Raw genomic sequence first — 27,042 nt, 5'->3', positions numbered from 1 at the left:
AATTCCTTTCGTCATCGAATCCGAATGGTTTTCTCCGCCGAAATTTTGCCCGCAAAATAAGCCATTCTGCAGCAAAAGTAAGTACAAATTTCCCGATTCAGTTATACCATCTAATGTACGAATGACTCCTGCACATTTTGGTGTTAGAATTTTGGCGTGGGATGGCTCACGGGCGGCAAAATAGGTGTCACAACCGGGTCGTCTTTCGCATCCTGTCCTTGGTTGTGACGTGCGGTGCAAACATTTTCGGCGTAAATTGGGTTCACATTTTCATCAATTACTCTCTCCTGATTCAATATTTTTTTAAAATTTCAACGCCATGGTTTACATTGGAACATTATGATCAAGAACACGTAAACTCTTAGTCATGATTTTGTGTGATATTCTAGTAAATTTGGTTCAAAATGTGGTGTCGAAATAGGCGGCGCCGACATGGTCCCCATACGTCATTGATGGGTCGCCATCTTTCTCCGTCTCGCGCGGTTGCGGGAGAGATTTTGCTCGAGTTTGTCCCCACTTCAGAGACCTAATTCAGTCAGTAAAACACCTTATCGGCTGACTATCTAGTCATTATAGACATTGCTAATCAAATAGTGACTCAATATAGGGGAAATAACCTATAATCCATGGTGTCTGTAGAGCGTATGGGATGCAGGCGAAATGTAGTAAAACTGTCATGTCCTTTGTGCATCATTTGTGATTCACTCTCACTGTCCTTTTCACTCGGCGAGCTGGTTATCCTGATTTTGTGAAAATGATTTTTTTCAATGAAATAAGACTTTAATTGTTGTTTTTCTGTTTTAGTTCAATAAGAGTCTAGATTTTGAAACAATTAAATTGAAAAAAAAGTTTATGTGAGAACTTAAGATTAATTTGAAGAACATACCACATCCACCGTACCCAAAACGTAATTCATAATTGTAGGCCTATACCCTGGCTTATCTCAAAGTCTGTTGGTGTATTACTATTAGAGATTATGTTGTTTGAGATGGTATACCAGTATTGATTTAGTGTCAGTGTCTTTTGTTATGAATTATAGCTTAAAGCATCGCTTATAGGCCTAACATTTTAATTAAGAGACAAGCATTGTCACATAGAAGTGCTTTGCTTGAGGACCCACACTAGACAGTGTTTGGTGCAGGAATGCATGTGTTTGATAGCATGTGTGATCTTGACCAAAAAAGAAAAGAAAAAACTAAATAGACATCACATCTGGTAAAAAGAATTTGCATTTAATGTAATTGCAAAAGGGTCATGGAGTTTGTGTTGACTTGCTTGTGATTGTGACAAATTGTCCCGGGGATAAAGTGTCTTTATTTAGGAATATGTTGTCTGATATTTTTGGTGTTGGCCAAGCTGACCCCCTTACCTCAAAAAGAAAAAATCAAGCAATTTTGAGATGATACATCAACATGGTGTCACATTCATTTTTGATTGTGACTTAGAAATTGTTTCAAATGAGACGAATTGTCTGGTCACAACTTGTATAAATTTCGGTGGGGGGGGGCTGATCTCTCATGGAGACTGAGCTCCCTTGTGCAAACTTGTCAATCGCCTCTGTGCCTGAAAATATTCCCATAGGTGGTATGCTCTGATCTTTTGTTTTACTTTTCAGAAAGGCCTGCTGATGCGAAGATTTGATGTCTCCCAAACACAGACATGTTTTTTGGGGTGCTCATTATTTACCAGTTACCGTGGTTACTTACCTGTTTATTTTCTTGTATCTTCCAGATGGAGGTCGAACCCGCTGACACCGAGGTTGACTACTCAATCATTCGAGATCCCATCTTCACGAGTGTGCGGAGCCTGGACGATTACGTCAATGTTATGTCGATAGGGACGCCGGAAATCAAACGGATCATATCTGAAGAATGCGACGTCATCCTTGAATGCAAGGTCTGCCAGAGTTTGTTCCGATCGCTGCCTAATTTAGTCTCCCATAAGCGTGTTTATTGCAAGACGAAGTTTGCGGGTTACATGCCTCCCGTGCCGTCGCATATCACCGAGGATGAGACCGTTGTATTGGAGCCGACTGATCCGGACGAGGATGGGGAAAAAGATCAAGAATCGAAAGTGATGCGCCCTGTATATGAGAGTGTTTTAGATGGATCGTTCGAAGGAGCGTCGATGGGTTATAAAGTTTTGACGGATGCGTTATTGAAAGAACAAAGTTTAGCCGAAGATAAGGCAACGACTGTCGTTGAGTTGGATACGATACCTGGGAATTCGAACGCTATGTTCCAGTCAGTTGAGACCTATCAAGGCAAGGCACCATCAGATGCAGAACTGAAAAATATTGCTAAAAACAAAAAGCGTAAGCGTGAAGCTGAACTAGAAGGGGAGGGTAGTAAGAATAAGATTGTCAAGGTTGTGCCACAGGCAGCGACCCACAGCCATGTTAAGTTCTCGCTGCGTAACCGCAAAGCCACCGACACTGAGTCGGAAGACGTGGTCAAGAAAACGCCGGGCAGACGGTCGTCTTGCTACGAATGGAAGAAACACGTCAACGTCAAGTCAGTTTCCTGCAACATCTGCTCGCAGAAGTATTCGTGTTTGAAAACATTGCGATTTCACGTGGAAACCATCCACCAAGAGAAGCGACGATTTTACCCATGCCCGTTCTGTAAAGCGCTATTTTCACAGGTTTGGGGCACGCGGCGTCATGTTGAACGGCGACACAATAAATCGTATGAGCAGTGGACCAGGATTTCTGACGAGGTCAAAGAGAGTTCGTTCCTTGTTCCTGTCGATGAGTTGGACGAAAACGGTCGTCCAAAGAATTACGAGCTGGCTACCCAGAAGAAGAGGACGATGGCATTGGGGATGGCCACAAAGTCTAAAGTACGCGCTGTCGCGACAATAAAGAGAGCAGCTGAGAAGAAATCTGCTGCGAAGTTGTCCACGACGATGGATAGCGATACTGGCAGTGTAAGTGGTAGCGCAAGCAATGATGATGATGATGATGATGATGAAACACTTTCCAATGAGGATTCGCCAAAACCACAGACCGTGTATCGCAAACCTGGAGAGGTGAAGACGCCGACGACGTTTAGTGCGGTGCCCGGGAAGATTTTGAAGGTGAAGGTTTCGCCCATTAAATTAGATGGAAAGGACGTGAAATCAGCTGACGGCAAAGGAGGCTCGAAGGACGGAAGAGATGAGATACGTAAACGAAAACGGACATTAAGTCATGATACCGGTTTGACGACGACTGCAAGTGGAAAGAAAGTCTACAAGTGTTACAATTGCGGAGCATTGTACGACATTAAAGGATCGTTGAATAAGCATATCAACAGAGGGCGCTGCTTTAAGAAAGGCACAAGTGCCGCTGTGAAGGCGAAGGTTAAAATTCTCGATACGAATAAGGCGCAGGTCAAGGTTGAGAAGGATGAGAAGAGTTCTGATAGGACACCCGAGAAAGCCGAGAAGTCCGACAAATCTGATAAAGCGGCGAAAGATGCGGCTGCAGCGAAACGTGAAGCTCTTGCAAGTGTTCTCTCTCCCAAGCAGCTGCGTAAGGTGAACTCGCTCATGGACAGAGACAATATAAAATGTCTCCAGTGTAAGAAGCAATTCACCGCTTTGATTCTCCTCAGTCGTCACGTCATCCGCCATCTTGGAATCGTGCGCTATAAGTGTAAGTTCTGCCTATACAAGAGCTTCAACCAGGGTGAGTGCATGAAACATGTGCGGAACTCGCACAAGAAAAATGATGCGCATAAATTCGTTATGAACATTGACAAAGATTCAGATGATACGAAATCTGATGCGAGCTGCCGCGGATTGTCTGCCGAGAATGCGAAATTCAGCGGGACGAGAAATTCCGCTGGTGTCTTGAAGACGATCAAGCAGAAGAGCCCTGTGACCAGTGGCGCCTCGAGTAGCGAGGCACCAACCTCCCCTGGGGTTTCTCCGGCTTTCAATCTGCACGTCGCAAAGCGCTTATTCGCCGGTGCCACTAAATCTGGTGACGAAGCGGAGACTAAAGTGGTAATGGTTAAAGACGAACCGCCAAGTCCGACCGGGAGTCGGTCGGGTAGCCGGACGCGTAGCAGTAGTGTTGGTAGCACAAACAGTGCCGGTATTGACTCAACAAACATTGTTGATCCGAACAGTAAGAACTATAACATTTCAACGCGAAACTCACCACGGCTGTTCGACACGAAACCTTACAAACGTGTCGATGGTTTCGGGTCTTTGACGACCCGGCATGGTACTTATGAGAAAAAAGACGGCGCTGAGGGCAGTGCTGATGAGAATTCCGGAAAGAAAGGTAAAGACGGGTACACGACGATTAAGAATGCTGGGAATAAAACTCCACCCAGGGACAATAAGACAGCCGAACAAATTAAGAAAGAGAAGGACCATAGCACAGAGAAACTGATCGAAGAAATCTTTGGATGAGAAAATGATGCTGTCACCAGGCAAAAGTGTCTTCCCTGACTGTTTTGAATGTGTCAGCCTGACACATTTAAAACAGCGCCGTGCCCCTGCATTAGTGCATGCGATGTTGCGTTGTAACAGAAAACCTGCGAAAACCTGTGTCATTGCTTGCATTGCGAGAAAAATGGTTCATATGGCTTGCTAAATGCAATTGCAACGATGTGAATAGCTTTTTAGATTGCTTTAGGTTAGATGAGAAACTTTCATTGTTTTATTATTTGAAAGTAAAGTGTTGGTGTAAACTAACTGGTGGACAGAGCCATATTTTTGCAATGATACAAAACTTGTTCCATTGTTTTATTATTTTTCATCATGAATAATGAGCTGAATCGATCAAACACAATTGTTGTTGTCGCATCTTTCTCTTTCTTTGAAAATTTTGTTTGGAAAATTTGCTGTTTCTTGGAAAATTGAGAATTTGTTATTGTTTTGAGAATTGAGCATCATTCATAGATGTTGACCCATTGTCTCGTGTTGTCCTGATTGTATAAGCCTCCACAAGGGGGCGTGACACTGACTATTGTTGTTGAGTTCGACGTTCCTTGCCAACAGTCTTGCAAAATTCCAGGATTCCTTGACTTTTTGCTGAGGTGGCAAGTTGTGTAACTGTGCCTGAACTCTCCTACTTTACACAAGGAGTAAAAATTGTCTGGAGCAGTTAGCTTTATACATTGCGATCAGTGTAAAATTTGTTCTTTTTTGTCAATTTCTTGAAATAATGAAGTCATCAGTAAATATCTAGGTCAGCTTGACCTGCATGACATGGGTGAAGATTTTATATCAAAAACCTTGTATCAGGCATAGTTGATTACTGGATGTCTGATTCTTATTCTTATTCATATCTATTTGAATGACTTTCATCGTGTACTTAAATGGCTCAAGATGTAAAATTTGTGATAAGTTAGGAAATAGTAAGTATAAGTACTCAGTATATTTCAGTACATTTTTGGAGCATGTTGACACCAGTGCTAATGCATGGATGATCTTATTGTGTGCGTTCGAGTATTGAAAAACCTTGCTATTGTTCATACCTGCTATGAATGGTCTCAAGACATACCGGTATTGTAATACTCTGGTTAAATTCTCTTCATTGAATACATATGTTTGTAATTGTATTGTGACATACTATTGAGTGTATCATAAAAATTGAACAACCTTTGGAGCACAATAAGAAAACTGAGGTAAACCTGTATGGTTGCTGTTTCACTGAAAGGCACAGTCCTTAGTCCTTTTGAATTTTTTGTTCTTGTACTTGCATTTGTGTACATGTATAGAGCAGATGTACTCTGCACTGAGTGTACATGTATAGACCAGAGTTACTCTGCACTGAGTGTACATGTATAGAGCAGATGTACTCTGCACTGAGTGTACATGTATAGACCAGAGTTACTCTGCACTGAGTGTACATGTATAGAGCAGATGTACTCTGCACTGAGTGTACATGTATAGAACAGAGTTACTCTACTCTGAGTATGAGAAAAAATATATTATCCAAGTCATTTCATTGTATATGATTACGTCACAAACCACAGAGGCACTTGGCCTCTAAAATTGCTGTGCAGACGTGTTTCCAATTCAAATAGGCATTGGTAGAAATACCTTAACAATATTGCATTTGACTTTGTACATTGTATAATGTAGCCATTAGATATTTCTGTCGTGTAAATATGAGGTTTTGTTTGATGGTCGTCCGTTAATGACACCATATGTGTTCTTTCTAATTGTCAATAAAGTTTTGTTTCATTAACAATGACTTATGTTGTCTGTTTTTGATGGTGCGCTTGACATCTTGTGTGAATGGTATGTGGTGTGCATCTGTGCCCTTAACTACACCCTGACAATATCGGGCATTTGTGACCCGTCACAGCAAACCAGGCGCTTGTCACTCTGAGCTTGGCAGGTTGATACGAACTGTTTATTCATTTATCTATTGTCTGCCTTTTGTGAAATATGAGCACATCAATGTTTTTCTATTATCTCCTGGTGACATTTAGGCTCATCTTCTGTGCGACAAGCCCTGGTTTTGCTGTGACGGGTCACATTTCACTCAATACATACTTACTCCCTCATGGAGAAACAAACATGCATAAGGAGGAGTCATGTTGTAGGCCCTGTTTGCAAGAGGATGCCTCTTACTGGTGCAACTGCCAAAACAGAGCAGCCTGGAGTGTCTACTGTTACCCACAACCAGTTTCTTCAACTTGATGATCTATTGTGGTCTTGAACTTCAATTTCTTCTCAGAAAAGACCAACCCAGTCCAAGCTCCTCAAGGGAATTGGCAATTGGGACAAGTAACTCCAAGGTTGTGCCAGATTGAGGACCGGTGTCTTCACATCAGACTTCGTCTCGATCACATTCCACTTGGTCTGTGGCTTTTGATGGGCCTTGGCACAGAACACCAAAGGAGAAAGGAACCATTGGGGGAGGGACCAGTAAGGGCTGTATATCCATTGACTGTTCACCTGTGCGTCTTTTTTCCTCCCTCCATATTTGCATGTGACCTTGTGATGCACCACACAAAATGAACCTTTGTATGGCTTATTGGATGTTTCCCTTGGTTGTACAGGGAACTTGCAATGCATGGAGACAATGGTAACAACACAACATGCTCACAAGGGAATGGATCAGGCAAGAATTGTGGAGGGGCAGTTTTGAACATTATACCATGTAATACTGCTTGGACTGCTCACTTGAATACTGAATGTGCCTATGTCCTTGGCCTCACTGAATGTGACAAGGACAACAACTTTCATATTGACATTTATTTTCTAGTCTTTCTTTGTCATAAGCAATATTCAAAACTGGAACCAAAAACATGATAAAGGTCCAAAGTTTGGCTGCATCTTTCCAAAGACTTTACAAAGAGACTGACATTTTTGACTGATGCACCAAACAAACATAGTGTATTCGATTATCATCACAATTAAGACTCTCTGAAATATGAGACATTCATGGAACATCCAGTGACGTAATTTAGTCTGATGGCTTACAGCCTATTTGGTTTTCAAGATTGTTCCAGTTTTTCACAATTGGACTAACCAGAGTCCTTCCATCCCTTAAAGAGGTTGGCAACAATAGAATCTGATCACATCAATACATGTACATTTTCTATATATTACACATATAATCACTTAAGTACATCTTTCGCTATATACAACATGAAGATTTGTTCAGAATTTACAAATATACACAGGCAGTGTCGTCAAGTATAGTAAAACCTCCTTAGGAAATCCTTGGGACTGACTATTGGTGTCATTGATAGGGAGACGTCCTGATTAAAGAGGTCAAGTTGAATGAAAATGACAGGTTTGGGAACAAAACCGGTCTCCTTGATAGAAAGGGTGTCCTTAACAGAGAGGTGTCCTGTTGGAGAGATTCTACTGTACGTACATGTATCATTACAGTGGTTGTGCACTCTCCTGACACACATTCCCACTCGGACTTAAACTGAGAGTGCGTCTCGCGATGTCGAAATGCAGAATTTTTCCGCAATGAAATGCTCTCCTTCTGTTCTCTAACACGTAACACATGTATTTGGATTCGTTTGTCTAGCTGAACACTTTGACTAAACAACAGCACATTTAGTTCTCTCTAATTCACAACCAGGAATGTGTCGTGCCCCCATCTTCAAGACTGTGTACTCGGTGGAAGTTGTGCTGCGTGTGCAATAAGTCCAGTGTCGATGGCTTCCTTTTCTAGCGCAGCAAGCGTCCTGAAAGAAAAGAATTAAAGGATCAGTCAAATAAGAAAGGAATTAAAGGATCAGCCAAATTAGAGAAGAATTAAAGGATCAGTCTGAAAACTCCTTGTTTTTCTAAGAAGATGTACCCCCTTGTGTCTGGAGTCAAAATCGATTCTAAGTACACAAATCTATTTTTACCACCCTACGTGAACAGCCTGGTGCCTCTCTACATCAACGAACTCATTTGCCCGTACACTACCACCCGATCACTCCGTTCTGAGACACAGCATCTTCTCATTGAGCGTCCATTCAGGCTAGTAACATTTGGGGCAAGGGCATTCTCAGTGCATGCCCCTCGAATGTGGAACGCGCCAGCTCATGACTTGAGGAAAGAAATTGACTCGAACACTTTCAAAAAGAACTTGAAAACTGTCCTATTCCAAGAACATTTTGGAGTGTGATGAGCGCTTTTGAACATTGTATGCAGTGGGAAAGGCGCTATATAAAAGTTAATTTCATTCATTCATTCATACGGAGGTCTCCTACCTTCGTAATCTTACAACGCGTGACTTCAACTCCTGGTCACGCTCCTTGATCTTAATGATCTCCTCCCAAGCCTCTTCTTGTGGCCGTTGGTCCAACAGGTTACGCTGATACAGCGGCCATAATAACTGCAACAAAAAGAGTGGGAATATTGTACTGTCAATCGTCAATATTTTTGAGGGGGGATCAGGGGCAGAGTGGTTAGAACCAGGCGGCTGTAGTTTTGACACTTGCACGGATCAGCACTGTGTCCTTTGGCAAGGCACTTAACCCCACTTGCTTCTTTCCACTCAGGAGTAAATGGAACAAGGCTTGAACGGGAAGTTAATTTTTTTAATTAATTTTAGCGCACAAATTCTAAACTTTTGATGTGTAGGTTGGACCCCTAAAGTACCAACCCCTCATGCTAAGAGAACTTTCTGGAACACTCCGGGAAAGCATTGCTCACTTACCAGACTTTGGGGTGCTACTGATGGCCATATGACAGCCATATTAGGCTCGTACAGGGAATTCATATAAGTCTGAAGAACTTCTGGTCGGTTTATATACGACCTGCAAACAAACAAATTAGAAATAAAACTAACAGCCGGGGGTCAGCCACTACAGAGATGACCTTACAAGAAATAGCCCTTTTGTCCAGCTGGCTGACACCCCCTTTCGTCGCCCTGGCTGACACACCAATTTGTCCCCTTGCTGGTGCTCATAGAGATGAAAGTTGTCAGGAATTAGTAAAAGACGTGGCTCACCATAAAGAAACTGTTTTGTTCGGTAGATCATGCTTCTGTCTCTCGAACTCATTATTGCACATGAAAGTTCCTAGAAAAGACAATATTGGGTGATTTGTAAAAGTAGAAGGAAACCGGAGACTCCAGAGGGAACCTATGCTGTCGAAGACAGTTGCCCTCTGATCACATGAGCACACATGGTATAAAGTGAAAACAAAACTTTTTTTCAAAATGCACGCGATGCTGGTCACTGGGTCTTTGCAGTCTCCCCTTCTATCTTAGTCAGGCAAAGTGAGTAGGTACAAATCTTACCGAATTGTGAAGCGTATGCATGCTGGAACAACGTGACCAGGAATTGTTGATTGAATTCAAAGGAACACGGAAACTGTTGCCAGATCTGCCAGACGCAATCTAAGAAGATCATAAACACCGGGGATTCGTTCCGAGTCTTGGTGACGGCGTATGCAGACTTGGAGCACCTGTCCGCGAATGGGTGGCCCGCCTGGACCCACTCTCTCTCGATTAAAGCTTCAAACCTGAAAATGCAATGCAGGGAATTGAAAGATCACTGCATGCATACCCAAAGACTTACTCCTCGGCCCAGAATCTTTCTATGTCACTTTTGACAAGAGCCTCACTCAGATCCTGATGGTTAACACTGCCGGTAATGATGATGATGATGATGGCATACCCACCCTCTAACTGTCCTGCAGTCCGGATCCAATATCACCTGAGCCAGTGATGTGACTTGTAACGTGGTATCAAGCCCCTCGGATCCATGAACCTCCTCGGCCAAGAATCTTTTTATGTCAGTTTTGACAAGAGCCTCACTCAGATCCTAATGGTTAACACTGCCGGTAATGATGATGATGATGATGATGATGATGATGATGATGATGATGATTATGATGATGATGATGATGACATACGTACCCTCTAACTGTCCTGCAGTCCGGATCCAATATCACCTGAGCCAGTGAGGTGACTTGTAACGTGGTATCAAGCCCCTCGGATCCATGAACCAGGACAGAAGCAGCCTCCTTGTCGATGCATTGAGCGACGACGCAGCCACACGTTAAGATGTCCTTGATGGTCCCGAACCAACCACTTGATTCGATCTTAGACAGCCATTTGTCCATACTAGCATTTGTGTCGCTACATGCTGCAAAAATAAGTACAAGACTAAAATTGAATTTGTGACCACACCACCTGGCCACTCTTGGGTGCAACAACAGCAGGCTTATGTGGAACGACAGCTGGGAAGTGCGGCCCAGGGGCAGGGTGATGGGATGTTACAAAATAGCACGAATAAGCACAGAATTTTAGGCTCTGTGGCCACATTTTCCATACCTTCCATCATTTTGATTAGAGATTCATGTTGCACATGGTATCTTTCTATAGACTGGTGGATCCGCCTCCACTGGGGGTAGTGATGCTCTGGCTCAACACCTCCTCCTGCCAAACGAAAATTAAGTTGTTGATTATGAATTACATGCAATTTTAAGAATTGAATTGATCACATCATAAGAAAGGAAACAAACTAGGATTAGAACTTTTGTCGGAGACCAAATGCAAACTCTTATTCAAAACCAACAAGAATTTGGAAGCTTTTTCTTCTGCATTTGCTCTCCATTTGGTATTCTCCAGGGAGTCCTCCTCCTCCAAGGTGAGGTGTGCCACAGTGGCAAGGCACCAATTTAGGTTTATTGGGCAGGTGACTTTTGTCTTCACCCAGGGCTCTAGTCGGTGGCAAGCTACTTAGTGGGGTCTTTTGCTTGCCCTTGGACAGACACCAAACACTAGGAACCTCAGTTTTAAGACTATTAATTTCGAAGGACTGAAGAGCCAGTGTTATGGCGAGTAAATATAACCATACCTTTAGCCTGCGCCATTTTTGCCAGTCCCGCATTTCTGGTATCGATGATATAACCTCGCTTCCCGATACCGAGCGTGGCATTTACGAGCTTCTCGTCTTCCTTACATCTGCGGGAGTTCGGGCCGGTGAGGGGTTGGCTACTACGCAAGATCACCATCTACAAAGAAAAGGATGAACAGATTTGGATAATGATCCATTGTTTACTAAAATATAGACGGATTGTTAAAATAACTGTCATATTTTTATATTTTTTCAGAGTATTTCTTTTTCTTCTTCTTGATTTGAAATTTTCAGGAGGTTGCGAGTCCATTTTCTCTACTTCTTACTGTATTTTCCTTATGATAATAACTCAACACCGGGAAGCGTCCAAGGTATCGGAACTGTGCCACGCGTATCAACGTCTCATCGTCGATACTTTTCGGGACCACCAGAGCTCTCGGGTAAGAAGGGCAAAGCTGGAAATGGACAACATTTGTACATCATTCAGTCAAGATTTTCAAAAACAACTAAATTGCAATGGACATGGTGAATATTTTTGAAGACATAGAACCAAAAAAATCAAAGCCCCTTACTTTTTTCTTTCTGTTCTAAGGCTGGGCACACACAGTGGAAAATGTCTTTGAAATCGCATCGCAGAGGTCTTTAAAATACTTTTTTCGTAGAAATGTAATCTAAAATTCCCACCTCAGGTCTTGCAAATTCATATTAACAGGAACGACCGTTTATCTCAGAGTAAGTAACCTTAACTCATTCTTTTTTGACAAGAAAATTTTTGAATCTAAATGTAGTTCGAACATCCACCTCAAAATTCTTGTTCCGGTGACAGATCCTCCAGTCGTCTGAGGTGTTGATGAGGCGGGAAAATTCGGAATCAGCGGTATACGCCTGCCATCCGTCCTCGATGATGTCAAACATCGGTCGGAAGAAGAACGGGTACGCCAAATTGATGTTGTCTGAAAATCAGAAATTTTTTTCTGTAAGTCTTTGAGTGCCAATCCCCATTCTTTTAAAAGCTGATTTCAACATTTGAATTGAATGGCCTTTTAATAGAAGAAGCTTTTCGCATCAAGGTCAAAAGAAATAGTTTTCCGTGCCAATGATGCCATCTTAAATGACAGATTTCTACAAAATTTTGAGTCTATTTTCTTCAAATTTTCTAAAGTCGCCTACCTATATGAGACAGCTGTTCGACGCTACTGGCAACATTCAAACAATCATCCACTGTTGGTATCTCAAGCAACATCAGCTGGAAATCTTTACATTTCAAAGTCAATGTCCCGCTCGACCCCGCAAGCTTTTTCTCAACATTGTCGACGTTCTTATGGAGGAGCTGAAAAAATTAAAGTTACATTGGAAGTTCACTTGTTGAGCGAGTTAATACATCACTGCCATTTCCCCCAAAAAGGTCCCAAGCCTTGTTTTGATTGATGATGAAATAACTTAGAGGCCTCTGGTCGTCTGGGGCTAGGCTTTTGCAGAGACGTCGCAACTGACATAGGCCTACCCAGACTTCCTCCTGTGTTTCTCCTCGAGAGGATATGATCAGATGATGTCCTGTGATGCACAGCGTGCCCTCCAATGGTTCTGTGTACGGGCGTCTCAGCACAACTTTATCCACCATAGGTGTTTTGATGAACTCTGCAAATTCCATCCTGAAAATATAAAAAGTTATTGATTTACAGTAGAGTAGCCTCAGTAGGAGGAAACTGCAGGGCCAGAATTAGCGGAGGAGGCGGACGACGGAAGCAGTATCTAGCACATCAAAAGGGATTTTCTCACATTAAACTTACTTCTATATGAAAGAACAGGTTAGGATTAAACTTAGAATTCAACAATTGTCGAAAGAATCATGATCTTCTGAGCAGAAAGAGTGAATATGTCAATATTTTGACAGAGCAGAAATTTTATCTTAAACCGGAAGTAGGGACACCTGTTGACTGAGTCCGCACCACAAGTCAAAGTCAATAGATAAAAATAATTAGCCCTATTGCTGACCATATGATAGTTTCCAGAAGTTGTGCGAAAACAATTGGTTTAATTTATACGTTTTTGATAGCCTATTCAAAAAATTTCAGTAACTTTTCATAAAATTTACATTTTTTGGCCAATTAGAATTGTGGAATTTGTTGTCTGCCTGCCAAGGTTGCTAGTGAAAACAAGATGGCCGACTTTGAAGGTTTGTAAAATGTTTGTCCTCAGATTTCACTTTCCACTCCTTTATTGATCAAAGTTTCTTCATTTCAGCGACGACGCTGAAAGTACTAGACATTTATGCTACATTCTGCGGAGTTTATTGAATAATTGATATCTGTTTTGGACCATAAAATCATGGCCTAATTTTCATTTTGACATTCTTCATTCACCTCATCATCTGTGCTGTCTGACCTGTCACTCTCACGTCTCGGACTCAGACTCAGTGCAGTACCTATGACAGTATTGACTTGTATTTGTAATGACACTGAAGTCAGTTTCACAGCTCATGTCTGACTCCATTCATCATTAATTCATAGCACATCATCAATCAACAATAGATAATGCCCATAGGCCTACCGTCACATGCTGAGGCATTCCATATGAAATCAACAAGTGGTTCCCAGGTCATAGTCTTAGAATTGGCTAATTTTTACATATTTTGTAGGTTATGGGGCCAATATGAAAAGTCCAAAATATTTTTGTCATATTCCTGACGGTTAGCCCCCCAGGAGGGTCCAAAAAAGGGGGCGTGGCACCTTTTGGGGGGCGGCCGCCTATTTCCTAGCCATCTTTGAATGGCTATATCTCAGAAAGTATTAGAGATACCCTTTTGATTCTTTCAGGGTGTTTTCTTCTTGGCCCAAGGACTGCTTTAAACCCATTAATTATATACTGAGACCTTTAAAATGAAAATTTATGGGGTTTCAATATTAGGTGATTTTTGACCAAAATTGCGTTTTTGGGGGGCTCTACCACCCACACTATAACAGGGTGGGGACAAATGAATGGTTGTTTTGGAAGTATCCTGTAATGACATTGTCTTGGTGTAAAAGAAACATCCTGAAAGATTCAGAAGTTTCTGAAAAGTGGTTCTGAAGTTGGTCCCACCCCCAAAATGCCACATTTTGAGGGTCCAAAATGGCCAGGTAGGAATGGGTTAATGATGAAAAAAATAATTTTCCTCAAGAGACCTTGGTACCCTCTACTTGTGAGTAAAAAATCTTTTTCAAACCAGCACTCCTTCTAGGGGAAATAAATAGTTTCCCTAGTCAAGACTGGTATGCCACTCGTCCCTATATAACATGTACATTAATGTACATAAATGTACATAAAAATTTTTTTCCATATAATACTTTATTTATAACAGTAGGAACAACAGCTACAGTATTTGAATAGCCCTGGAAACACTGGATTGTCCTTAGCATTCTTCTAAGAACCATAGAACAATAAGTCCCATCTAATTTACTACAGTTTGGTCCACATGTAGATCACAAAAGTCAGTGCATGAACCGCTGATAGCCTGCTTTTATTCTTGTTTCATCAGCTGAGGAAATGAAATAACTGCGTCCTAGACCACAAGTTGTTGGGGCATCAATTATGGCCAGGATGTGCTCTAACGGTACCCAGCAAACATATTTTGGAGTTGGCCATATGATATTTGAAGCTTGACTTTGAGGATGCATGAATGACACTTGTATATCACTATGTTCCTCAGAGCAGTCGGAGATGTTCCCAATCCACCATGCCCCATTTTGAGGGTCCAAATATTTTCATTTTGAGGGTCCAAAATGGCCAGGTAGGAATGGGTTAATGATGAAAAAAATAAAAAGATGTTTGCTGGGTACCGTTAGAGCACATCCTGGCCATAATCGATGCCCTAACAACTTGTGGTCTAGGACGCAGTTATTTCATTTCCTCAGCTGATGAAACAAGAATAAAAGCAGGCTATCAGCGGTTCATGCACTGACTTTTGTGATCTACATGTAGACCAAACTGTAGTAAATTAGATGGGACTTATTGTTCTATGGTTCTTAGAAGAATGCTAAGGACAATCCAGTGTTTCCAGGGCTATTCAAATACTGTAGCTGTTGTTCCTACTGTTATAAATAAAGTATTATATGGAAAAAAAATTTTATGTACATTTATGTACATTAATGTACATGTTATATAGGGACGAGTGGCATACCAGTCTTGACTAGGGAAACTATTTATTTCCCCTAGAAGGAGTGCTGGTTTGAAAAAGATTTTTTACTCACAAGTAGAGGGTACCAAGGTCTCTTGAGGAAAATTACTTTTTTCATCATTAACCCATTCCTACCTGGCCATTTTGGACCCTCAAAATGTGGCATTTTGGGGGTGGGACCAACTTCAGGACCACTTTTCAGAAACTTCTGAATCTTTCAGGATGTTTCTTTTACACCAAGACAATGTCATTACAGGATACTTCCAAAACAACCATTCATTTGTCCCCACCCTGTTATAGTGTGGGTGGTAGAGCCCCCCAAAAACGCAATTTTGGTCAAAAATCACCTAATATTGAAACCCCATAAATTTTCATCCTAAAGGTCTCAGTATATAATTAATGAGATTAAAGCAGTCCTTGGGCCAAGAAGAAAACACCCTGAAAGAATCAAAAGGGTATCTCTAATACTTTCTGAGATATAGCCATTTAAAGATGGCTAGGAAATAGGCGGCCGCCCCCCAAAAGGTGCCACACCCCCTTTTTTGGACCCTCCTGGGGGGCTAACCGTCAGGAATATGACAAAAATATTTTGGACTTTTCATATTGGCCCTATAACCTACAAAATATGTAAAAATTAGCCAATTCTGAGACTATGACCTGGGAAGATTTTCTTAAATAGGTTGATTTCATATGGAATGCCTCTGCTTTGTTTATGCGATAATCATAGGCTCTATCTATCTTGTAGTACTGTAATTTGTATGACTGCCCAGCATGGCTTAGCCCTAGACCTAGGTGATAGGATGCGGCAGACAGTGACACACCAAAGTATAGCCAGACGGCAGAGACCATGTAGTATGTACAGTCGATGCTTTGCCATTGCTGCCAATTGCTGGATGCAATGGAATGTCCTTGGTATTTTCAGTAGGCCAGTATATCCATCCTGACCTGATCATAATCGTATTCTATGCATCACCCCCCAGTATAGGCCTACATTGCGTCATGATGTCATCAGATAGGTATTTCGGTGTACCATATCGCCTATCGGCATGGTGTATGTTAATTTGTTATTGCACGTCGGACCAGAATACTGATACTGTTAACTGATAGTGAAATGGTTAATGAACATGACCCGATGACGATGGACCATACTATTACCGAGAATTCATAAACACTAGGCCTAGTCTTTATTGATTCTTGCTAATACTAATACATCACGTGTCCTTGGCAATCAGAAAAAAAACTTGGCAAATTTAAGGTGTAGGATACATGGTGTTTTCTTCCATGTTTTTCACACTCACTCCATGGTCAAAATGATGTCCACGAGAATTGAGTAGTGCCATTGATCCATGATTTATTATTTATTTGTTACAAATAGATCTAGAAATCATGTCTGACTTAGGCCATTTGGCATTGGTTCCCATCTTTTATTCAGTGTGCAAGATGCATGCAAGTACTTTTGAGGGTAAAAAAGCATTAAGAATCATTAAAATATCTAAACTTTCAGAAATCTTGTACTTGAAAAGGTCGTACATTGACATTTTCTACAGTTCATGTACATGTACATAGATCCAAAAACTACCAACAATCCAATGGATCAGTTTTATCAATATTATCTCTCTATCAGGCCACCTTATGGAACCTTTTATCCCACTCAATGGATAATTGAACTCTTTAATATCCCTATAAATCTGTGGCACAATCCCCGTTTCGATAGATCAGCTACAAGAATAATAGCCTAAGAATTTGTAGAATGTTCTTTCCTTTGTGATAATTCTGTATTTGTCCATGCATTGAAGCAGAACTACCCAATGAATGAATATCAAAAATGTGTTTTGAGGATATCCACCACACCTAGCCTGCGATGTTTTTGTGTGGTCAAAAATATCATTAGACGTAAAGGTCATCCCTTATGGAGATATTGCTGAATGTTTACCATATGCGTCTGGTGGAGCTAGTGAATGCTAGTATAAAACTATACCCTTGACATTATTGATCAGTTGAAATAGGGCATTGGGACAGACATCTTTTTAAAATCAAAACAACTATCACGATTAAAATGGAGTATGAAGAAGGTGGGGACTATTTGCAAAGATTCTCTTTGGTTTCTTTCCGATACAAGTCTGTTGTAGTAGAAAGCTAGTATGACGGACCAGTCAAAACCCTGGACTAACCCTCAAGACCTTCCTCAAAACACTTTCAGTGTCAGTGCTGATGTTGGTGTACAGGGTAACCAACTGTTTGTTTGATGGGATCAGTCTCCTCGAAATCTGACTTAATTTCCAACTAACCTTGTTTAGTCCTGTAGTTACATTTAAGCTTGTTATTCTTTTTTTCAGAGGGTTATGGCAGTGGGGGTCTGACACCGTGCCCAATCTGTGGCCGGTCCTTCAATCCAGACTCATTGGTTAGTGCATGTAAACAATAACATAACTTGTTTTCGTGTCATTGGAAATGGAATTTCTAATGGAAAAGGCAATAAATGTAAGACTGTCAGTCTGTGCAGTTTGATGCATTAATGTAATGCAAGTTTAACGTCTGCTCTCGGCAAATTGTCAACAATCACTTCTCTTCATATAACAAGTCAATACATGAGAAAAGGAATGATATATTTCACATCCGTTTTTCAGTCCCGGCATGAACCAATTTGTAAAAAGTCTGCTCTGAAGGCAAAGAAGAGAAAGGTGTTTGATTCGGGCAAGCAGAGGGCAACGGGGACGGACATCCCAATAAAGGCGACCATCCGTCCCGGACAGATTGGCAAGGTGAGAATAGAAAGATCCCGTATTAGTTAAATCCAGGGCTTTTCAACTGCAGTGGTGTCCTGATGTACGGAAATCAAGTGGTCTTTATTTGTTAGAAGACAAGGGACCACTTGGTTCACCAAGGACCGCTGCATCAAAAACAAGGCCCGTCAGTGTACTACCAAGACCTTTTCAATGAAATTTTGATGTAAATTCTCTTTGATTTTAGGAAGCAGCCCCTAGATCTGGAAATAAGGTATCTATTTCAAATGTGAAAAGTAAAAAAAGCACATAGTAAACTGGGCTTGAAATGATCTGTTATACAAGTACGTACATGAAAAACGAAGGGTGGTGTGATTTTCAACCTCATCCCAGGTACATAAGTGTAATCAGTCCATTCCTCGTCTCTTTTATTTTGTTTTTTTTGTGCTTTATTTTCTAAAGCAGGGCTGATATTTTTCAAAGTTAAAGTTTCGGATTTATAATCTGATGTCAACAACAGTCGAGTTATCATCCAACTTGATACTTGAACCCCATCCTGAAACCTTTCAGTAGAAGTTGATGAGATGTCAGATGAGCTGCACTATCAACACAACAACCTGGGCATATCCGACTGGTATTATTATTATTAAAAACATTTTTATAGCGCTTAACGTTGTTAAAACTTCTAAGCGCTTTACAATTTATAATAACACATAACATTAATACATGATAGAATAAAAGTCATTACTAAAGAAAACGTGCAAAGGATTCAAAAGAATTTCTTAAAAACATGAGTTTTTAGTACAGTTTTAAAACGACCCAGGGTACTCTGGCCACGAACACTATTTGGCAGCTCATTCCATAGCTTTGGTCCCGCCACTGCGAATGCAGAGGAGCCTATCACCCGGTACGACATTCATACATCTGTGTGGAGGTGGGCATATAAGTCAAAGAGACCTGCCTTGAGTCTCATGCCGACAGTGGGTATCAAGCCAGGGACCTGTTGACTGGTTACCAGAGACCCAGTCGATCCACTTTCACCACTGCGGCTCGTTACTGTTTTTCTCCTTGTCACACAACATTCAAGTTCTACTAAGTCCTCATCCTCAAATACGAGAGCTCGTTACTGAATCGACTCGGTCGCTTGTGCAGAGTTTGCACTGAAGTTCAGGTTGCTATGTAATTGTGTTGAAAAAGTTTCATCGAGACATTTTTCAATTCTTTAAATTGTAGTATGCTGAAACGCGGAGTAAGGTATTTATTGAATTCAGCTTCAAGCATGTGTGCTGTATTGACTCAAGTTAATTCATCAATCTATGAAGAGCTCTGCATATGACTTTGATGGCAAGTCCGTGCATGTAGCAGTGCAGGGCATGTTATCAAGAATTGACAAAGACCAAGTTGGTGGAAGCAATTCCACAGCATCTTATCTAGCACTGGGTAACGAATTCTGACAATTAGGGGGATTTTATTTTGTTTCAATTTCTTTATTCTTGATGTTTAGGCAAAACAACCTTAGTCCGATACATTGACTTGTTTTGCCTTGCAGCCGGCCCTTCAGCTGTTCGGTCGGTGCATCCAATCTGCTGTTCAACATTAGATTGTCAACTGATCATTTTTGTTAAACCTTGCATTCTTCACACACCCCCAAATTAGTTCAGTGCACATTTGTTTTCTGCAATGAAGTGATTATGTACTTTCATGATGTTTATATTTTATAACATGTTTATGTACATGTAATGGCATTTCCCATATATTATTTCACCCTTTTGTTACTGGCCATTTTGGTCACTACGAATGAGATACCATGAGGACCTGCTGACCTAGCTTTCCATCCACGCTCCGTGGAAACCATAGTGTAACAGCATAACAACAGGGGATCTTACCCTGTGTCACAAGCATCCAGGCCTTTCAATTACGTGGAGACCTGCAATTCACAAGTCAAAGCGACAAAAATTGCAAACTAGACTTGCATCAACTAGGAAGCAGGCTGAGTTGGCAGGCCTTTCAATTATGTGGAGACCTCTACACCCTGTATTTTTTTAGCCTATTTTGGGGACATGTTTTTTTGCTTTTTAGCTTAACTTGGGGACATTTCATCGCGCCAATTTGCCTGAACAGCGACGTCATAAATCAAAGTTAGTGACTGTTATCACAATATACACCTTAAAAAATCATAATTTTTTGGGTAAAACTATAAAATTAGGCCATTTGGATGAGATTTGATTATGTTAGGAGTCAAAAAACGCTTCAGGGGGTCATATTATTAAAAAAAAAAGAAAAAAAAGGCCTAATTTGGGGACATCCTGTACGGCCTACACCGTTATACGGTGTAGGAATCATGTAATTGAGAGGCCTGGTATCAAGTTCATATCAGGAGCTAGGGACACAGCAAGGAGGCTATCCATTTCGAAAGATCAGGATGTAAAACTTAGGTCTGTCTTGATCACACATTCCTCGAGTCCTTGAGCAGGTTGCTTCACTTCTCCTTCATTGCAGCCACAACCAGCATCGAAGAACAACTGGCGTCAACAACATCAAGAATTCATCGCAGCCATCAGGAATGCGCGTGGCGTAGACCAAGCTTTGAAGGCCGGGGGACCCCTCCCACCACCACCCGCACCGTCCCTGAATCCAGGTAAAGTTCGAGGGTTCAGATCAAATTTAAAGACTGGGCCATGGCGGATTTGGGGGATGGCGCATGAGGCAAGTGGGTTGGACTGTGTCGCAGCCCCTTTCCAGATTTCTAGATGCTGAGGGACCTACTGCCTGTTACCACTCTATCACTAAATCGAAGTAAAGTTGAGAAAAACTTTGGTTGTATAGCTCTATTTGCTGCAACTGGAAGTGATCCAACTTTGGAAATATAATTAGATCAAAGATCATAAACTTAAGTGTATGATGATTATTTTCAGATTACGTAACATGTCGCTATTGCCAGCGTCGCTTCAACGAGAATGCTCACGGCCGCCATGAACCGTTCTGTAAAGAAAAGCACGGTCGCATATCAAGTAAACCAGTCATATCAGATCAAGCTAAGCAGCGAGCTGCCGCTAGGACTGTGGTAAGACATTAGGCCGCACGTTATTTATTTCTTGGTTTACAGGATGACCAACCTTGAATTCGGGACTTTAAGAGCATAACATGGTCGGTGAAGATAAAATTTGGATTTTGAGATTCTATAATCTGGATTTTTTTCACACTCACTAAGATAGTTTTACACATATTTATGGTACAAATCAACTTCACAACTCAGTTTTTGTCATGTTTCAGTACAAAGCTCCGCGCTTAAAGCAAAAGACCGAATCGGACATGGCGAACGGCGGTGACTATGGTGGATACGGTGGTGGTGGTTATGGCTCGAGTATGAATTATGGCTCACCAGGGACGGGGAGTCGCCCACCACCTGGTGGAGGGAGAGCAGGTATGTTTTGAAAAAAGTTTTGCTTGACTTTTCTGACAGTTTCTGTATATAATTAGATTTTGCTTGTATTAACCTTTTTGATTTGAAAATTTGTACCTTATTTTGGTTGTTATTTGCGGATATGACATATAATTGCAATTCATGATGATATGAATTGAAACAAAACTGAAAAACCGGAATAAATGCATAGTTGGGGGAAAGAATTATGAAATTTTAATATTTTTAGAAAATTTCATGAACTGCAATAATAAATAGCCCCAAAAAACGTTGTAGCTAACAGTATTCTGTTTGTAGTTACTGTTTAACTTTTAACATAACTTTTCTCTTGTTGCTGTGTTAAAACAATGAATGTTGGAGTGTTTGGCATTAACCATTTGACCACTGTTGCTCCTTTTGCTAACGATAGGTGCCGCTAAGTCTGCTAGTAGTCGTGGGTCAGCAAGAAGTGGGACGACATATTCCTCAGGTACGATGCTACATCAAATTATTTCCTGAAACGCCGAGCTCCAGCCTAGGCCAACACCCGTGGGAGGACAATTTGAGTTGCCGATTTTGATGCTGTAACTTATTCATCCGAATTTGAGATTTCATCGTGTATCAATGGACACATGATGGTTTGCTACAGAACAGAGTCGTAAAACCATACCACATTATTACCTCCAAAGTGTCTTTACTTATCTTAACTGTCGATACCTGTTTTTTCTTCAGCTCGGCGAGATAGTGGTGGCAGTTTTAATGGCGGCTACGGGAACATGACAAAATCAGAGAGTATGCCACAAGCGGTGAGTCAGCCACCTTAAACTGCTGCAAACAAACTGACATAATCTGTAAAGTCAGGCACTGGGCCCAGCTTATTTACTTAGTAAGGTGATGTAGTATTCTAAAACAGTTTGGTTGCAATGTAGTGTATTTTCTGTGTAAAATGCACTGTGCCTCGTTTTCGCCACAGCGGTTTTGGTGATTTAGGTTGGTACGAAATCTGATAACGGTCAAGTTTAGTTAAGTTTAGTTAAGTTTAGTTTGATGTATTTTAGAATAGAACAACCCATATCATTGGTTTGGTATCAATTCCACAGGTGCCGAGGTAGGCCCACCTGTCTAAGAACACAGTTCGATTCTGACAAATTGTATCCTAGTTCAGCAGTCACGGATGTCACAGATGTCTTACATATTTCCCCTTGAAAAAAAACTGTGCAACGTACCTTTTCTATTTTACTTCAGAGCGACCAAGGCATGGGACGACCGATGCGTACAGGCCGCGACCCACAGACCTACCAAGATGCGAAAAATAGTGTACGCGGCACGGGAATGGCCCGAAGCAATATGTCCAGGTATAGCAATAGTATGGAATCGTTAACCCATCTCTCACCGGCTGTAAGGTACGCTTCTGCTTTGCTTGGTAACATTGGCAGAGCATGTCCTATGCAAGGATTATGATTTTGGTGAAACTATTTTTGTCATGTTTGAAAGTGGTATTTCCTCTCTTTATGCCAACCATTGTAACTATCTAACTCTGAGACAAGATTTGAAGTATGAGATACTGAAAACTGCCCAATTTCCTCGTCTCTGTATTTCTGGATTTGCGAAATAGATAAGATAAGTCCTTGCATTAGACCTGTCTTCAGCTTTCTCTAACAACTCTCTCAGTCAGCTGACTTAAAACATGTTGGCCTTTCAACTGAAAAGAATCCCAGCTCCCCCCCTTGTCGTCGTAGAGGTCCTTAGAAATGAGTTAATGGGTGACATCTAGTGTTCAAAATCAAAAGCTAACAATAACATAATCTTGCCTTCCTAGCAGTCCCTTAACCCCTTGTCATCTAACCACCTCCATGCTCTAACCTGCTCTTTTCCCACCATCCACAGTCCGAGTGATTTTGACTCGCGGACGAGTCCTTCCAGGTACAGGTGAGTAGTGTCTATGTTCTGTGCATGTGTGCTCATTTTGCCATCATCTAAAGTGCCGCACAAACAAACGATTTTTGTCGCAACAACCAGCGATTAGGAAATGGCCACATCCAACCAACCAGCCTTTGATGTCACAAGCACTGTAACACGGTGTCAGCCTGTGATGTGTCCTGTCCCTTTTCTGATGTCACTTAGTGTAGAAGCTCATTGACAGGATAGATTATCATTTCCCTAAATGTCTCTGTTGACCAAAACATTGAGCTGTTTGCTCTTTTTGTAATTTTCTGCTTTTAGGAAGTGGCACAATACGTTATGCACTCTCAGACCCCAAACAACGGCAATAAATGTTGTGATTTACCCTCTGTGTCACTTGTTTCTGACTGTATTTTGATTTTTGATTTTGTCTCTTTCTTCGAGAACACTTGATGGACACATATTGTAAATAAAGTGGTATCCGGCAAGGGACTGTTCAGGCCTCGTGACTAACGCCCAGGGCCCATATTCATAAAAGCCTGCTAAGCCTGGCTTCTGGTGTTATGTTTAAGGCAATGCTAAGACATGGATAACTGGCTACCTTGCATGATTTATTTGGTTTATGCATACAGCCTGGTGCTGCTGGACTTTGTGTTCAGTTATATCAGCAACAAACATGTGAGTCAGGATCCCAGACTCATACTGGTGACACCACTTGGTTTTCTGATAGACATTTTTCACCTGGCCAGGAAAATGGCTTAAACCATGCAGTCTCTTTAATTGCACAAAATCATTTTATATTTCAGGGGCACTCCACCTGGCAGTGGTAGAGGTATGACCAGCAATGCAAGCGCGGGCCGCCAGGGCAACGCCGTTGGGAAATTCTGTCATGAGTGTGGGACTAAGTACCCGATTGCCACGGCAAAGTTTTGTGGGGAATGCGGAATCAAACGCATGGCACTTGGTTGATTGTGATGCGTTTATCTAAATACCATGTACAGTAAAAAACTAGTGTCCTTAATAGAGAGGTTGTCATTATTAGAGTGGTGTCGGCTAAGGGAGGTTCAACTGTAATTTATTATCGTGCCAATAGGTGGCATTGGTACCCACGGACAAACCTAAATAAAGGATGCGTAGGAGAATTTTGACATCAGAACTGTAAAATGTGACTCACTCTAACAAAACTAGGCGCTTGTCGCATCTGAACTCGACAGGTTGATACGGACTTGTCGTTCATTTCCCTATTGTAGACCTTTTGTGAAATCTATTACAAACTGATTTGGTCACATTTCACAAAAGGTCTACAATAGGGAAATGAACAACAAGTCCGTATCAACCTGTCAAATTCACATGCGACAAGCGCCTAGTTTTGGTAGAGCGGGTCACAAATATGATTTCAGTCCGAAGGGTTTGTGTAGGTAGTTCAGGTGATACCGGTAGTCGATGTATCAGGTGGCCATAAAAAAACGTCCTCAACGGTTAATAAGTCTATATTGACTTATAATTAGTCAGTGAAATTCACCACACACAGTACGACTTGGATATTGTTAGTTCATGCAGAGATTTATCGAAAGTCCACTTGACTTCCTCATTGTTTTGTGCCATTGAGTTTGTCAAAAACAAGTGATAAAAAACGTGATTTTCTGGCGACGGAAAACTTCAAAACTGTACGGAAGTTGCAGCAAGTATTTGGTCATATTTGAAGTATTCATGCGACGAGCTGTGATAGTTTTCCGCCCTGGACAGTGAGAAGTTCAAGAATAGATCACTTTTCTTCATTAAAACCATTTGCTTTACGAGTTCCAATAAATATTTGTTGATGTTTGTGCTATCATTATGTGATTTTAACTATTGTACATTTGTAAATATGATAGAAAACATCAAAATTTAAGTCCGGTCAATCTCCCTGTTTGGCTTTTTTGTTGAGGGGGGACACTATGTGTTGTGAATAAATCCCTCTACTCTTTTGATGGCAATTCTGTTTGTCGGATTAACTGGTAAACAGAAAACATTTCGTCTCAAAAGGCTGTGTGATTGCACGATATCAAAATGTTGACAATCTTGTTTCTTTTCAAACCTGAAAATGCAAATAAACAAATAGAAACTGCTGAATCTATTTATCGGTTTCCCTCATATACTTTTAGTTGTTCTTGAGGAAATAAACAATGGTCATAGGAATGATATGATAGCAATCCATGTTGTTCAATTTGAGCAATTGTTCATGAAAAATCTAAATTTGGGTCATGAAAATGTTGAGTTTGGCAATAGAGCACTGATTGTTGAAATAAATTCTCTCGGGTAGTGTTACAGAATGCACACAGTAGTAAATGGCCTCGGGGGGAGGGGGATTGAGATTGTCTTACGTATACACCCACTATCAAAAACACAAGGTACTATGATGTTGTACACATAAAATTGAGAATGCCCCCCCCCCTGGGTCAATGGTAGTTTGTAGAATCAACATAGAATCTCCTAGTGTTCAAAGGTCATCAATCCTTCGTGTTCATCCTATGATTTGTACTCGTTAAGAAAATGCTCATGTGTCATTATTGATCAAAGCAGGCTGTTGTCTGGGGGACAGTAGAACCATTTTGGGAGATGACAAATGCCGTCTTTAGATGGGGGTGTCCTGATTGCAGACAATTGGATAGAAATTGTCAAATGTCCAAACCGGTGTCCCCTATGCAATGTGGAACTCACTAGGCGATGACCTGAGGAAAGAAACTGACTCCATCACCTTCCAAAAAAACTTGAAAACTTTCCTCTTCCGCGAGCATTTTGGAGTGTGAGCGCTTTTGAACATTGTATTCAGTGGGAAAGGCACTATACAAAAGATAATTTCATTCATTCATTCATATGCAGAGGTTGTCCTTCCAACAGAGGTGTCCATGAAGGGAGGTTCTAGTGTACTTCAGCAAAAGTCTATATTGTGGCCATTGATAAACACCATCCAGACAAAATCCATTCCTCAGCCGCCATCTTTACTATGTAAACTTTTTGTTGAAGTAATGTCAAAGTAACTCCGTCCTGAGAAGAAAAACAAATTATTGTATATTGAGTTTTCTCAACGGTTTATTCCATGTAATTATAGAATTGTAAATTGGCCAGTGGTGAACAACGTCGTTGAATCTAACCGATTAGCGCTATTGTCAATATCAGGGATTAGGAGACTTACTTAATGGAAAAGTGCATTGGGCTGAAGAAGTCATGGTCCAAATCTTCACCAACTGGCCAATACTTAAAAGTGTATAAATTGTGTGCGAGTTTTGATATTATATTTTCTAAGAAACTTTAGTTGTAGTTTTCCACGTGCATTTCAACCATACCGTCCTTGATGATGATATACTATGTCCTCATAGTTCTTATATAGTAACCGGTCTTTCCATTTATGGGGCCTAGCCTATTCATAGGTGATACATGTACAAAAGATTTGGTCCAAGGAGACTGGTTGACTCCGATACCACAGATATGATGTAGAGATTTTTACACCAGCATTCCTTCTGTGGCAATGATTTCTGGTTATCCACTCAGCCCATTTGGCATTTTATACAAGGATATTGGGGTTCAAATCAGAACTGACCCAAGCAACAA

General features: G+C 41.2%; 3 protein-coding genes across 7 annotated transcripts; 2 read left to right on the top strand and 1 right to left on the bottom strand.

Annotated features, from left to right (window-relative positions):
- Positions 1-11: 11 nt before the first annotated feature.
- On the top strand, positions 12-4,649 carry LOC135503083 (uncharacterized). The gene is made up of 2 exons (XM_064796406.1): positions 12-77; positions 1,732-4,649. Exon 2 carries the CDS (start codon positions 1,732-1,734, stop codon positions 4,402-4,404), a length of 2,673 nt encoding a protein of 890 aa, XP_064652476.1. The 5' UTR covers positions 12-77; the 3' UTR covers positions 4,405-4,649.
- Positions 4,650-7,197: 2,548 nt separating this feature from the next.
- Positions 7,198-13,193, bottom strand: LOC135502919 (myotubularin-related protein 9-like). Its single transcript, XM_064796117.1, has 13 exons — positions 13,061-13,193; positions 12,775-12,922; positions 12,441-12,600; positions 12,072-12,223; positions 11,597-11,725; positions 11,271-11,427; positions 10,745-10,849; positions 10,328-10,556; positions 9,707-9,930; positions 9,416-9,485; positions 9,122-9,221; positions 8,673-8,797; positions 7,198-8,156 (listed from the first exon to the last, which is right to left on the bottom strand). The coding sequence occupies exons 2-13, from the start codon at positions 12,919-12,921 to the stop codon at positions 8,072-8,074; spliced, it is 1,683 nt and encodes a 560-aa protein (XP_064652187.1). The 5' UTR covers position 12,922; positions 13,061-13,193; the 3' UTR covers positions 7,198-8,071.
- A 199-nt stretch (positions 13,194-13,392) lies between these two features.
- Positions 13,393-24,778, top strand: LOC135502958 (zinc finger C2HC domain-containing protein 1A-like). 5 transcript variants are annotated; one of them, XM_064796182.1, is made up of 12 exons: positions 13,393-13,446; positions 17,763-17,830; positions 18,054-18,188; positions 18,397-18,423; positions 20,649-20,787; positions 21,065-21,213; positions 21,423-21,573; positions 21,980-22,039; positions 22,282-22,355; positions 22,795-22,952; positions 23,437-23,478; positions 24,258-24,777. In XM_064796182.1, exons 1-12 carry the CDS (start codon positions 13,431-13,433, stop codon positions 24,418-24,420), a joined length of 1,182 nt encoding a protein of 393 aa, XP_064652252.1. In that variant the 5' UTR covers positions 13,393-13,430; the 3' UTR covers positions 24,421-24,777. The 5 variants fall into 5 exon arrangements, with proteins under 5 accessions (XP_064652252.1, XP_064652255.1, XP_064652254.1 ...); XM_064796183.1 differs by lacking the exon at positions 13,393-13,446 and adding an exon at positions 17,385-17,498; XM_064796185.1 differs by lacking the exon at positions 21,980-22,039 and having other exon boundaries at positions 24,258-24,778.
- Positions 24,779-27,042: the final 2,264 nt, after the last annotated feature.

Source organism: Lineus longissimus, chromosome 19 (genome assembly GCF_910592395.1).
Source record: "Lineus longissimus chromosome 19, tnLinLong1.2, whole genome shotgun sequence".
Taxonomy (NCBI): Eukaryota; Metazoa; Nemertea; class Pilidiophora; order Heteronemertea; family Lineidae; genus Lineus; species Lineus longissimus.
The sequence above is the reverse complement of the archived record's forward strand: the minus strand, read 5'-3'. Positions and strand labels throughout refer to the sequence as shown.

Coding starts and splice junctions, on each gene's coding strand:
- LOC135502958 (XM_064796182.1), top strand. Junction 18,424..20,648: donor CCCCTAGATCTGGAAATAAG/GTATCTATTTCA, acceptor CCTTCATTGCAG/CCACAACCAGCATCGAAGAA. Junction 23,479..24,257: donor ACGAGTCCTTCCAGGTACAG/GTGAGTAGTGTC, acceptor TTTATATTTCAG/GGGCACTCCACCTGGCAGTG.
- LOC135503083 (XM_064796406.1), top strand. CDS start 1,732: ATGGAGGTCGAACCCGCTGACACCGAGGTTGACTACTCAATCATTCGA.
- LOC135502919 (XM_064796117.1), bottom strand. CDS start 12,921: ATGGAATTTGCAGAGTTCATCAAAACACCTATGGTGGATAAAGTTGTG. Junction 12,224..12,440: donor CGAACAGCTGTCTCATATAG/GTAGGCGACTTT, acceptor TCTGATTTTCAG/ACAACATCAATTTGGCGTAC. Junction 8,157..8,672: donor CGCGTTGTAAGATTACGAAG/GTAGGAGACCTC, acceptor CTTTTCTTTCAG/GACGCTTGCTGCGCTAGAAA.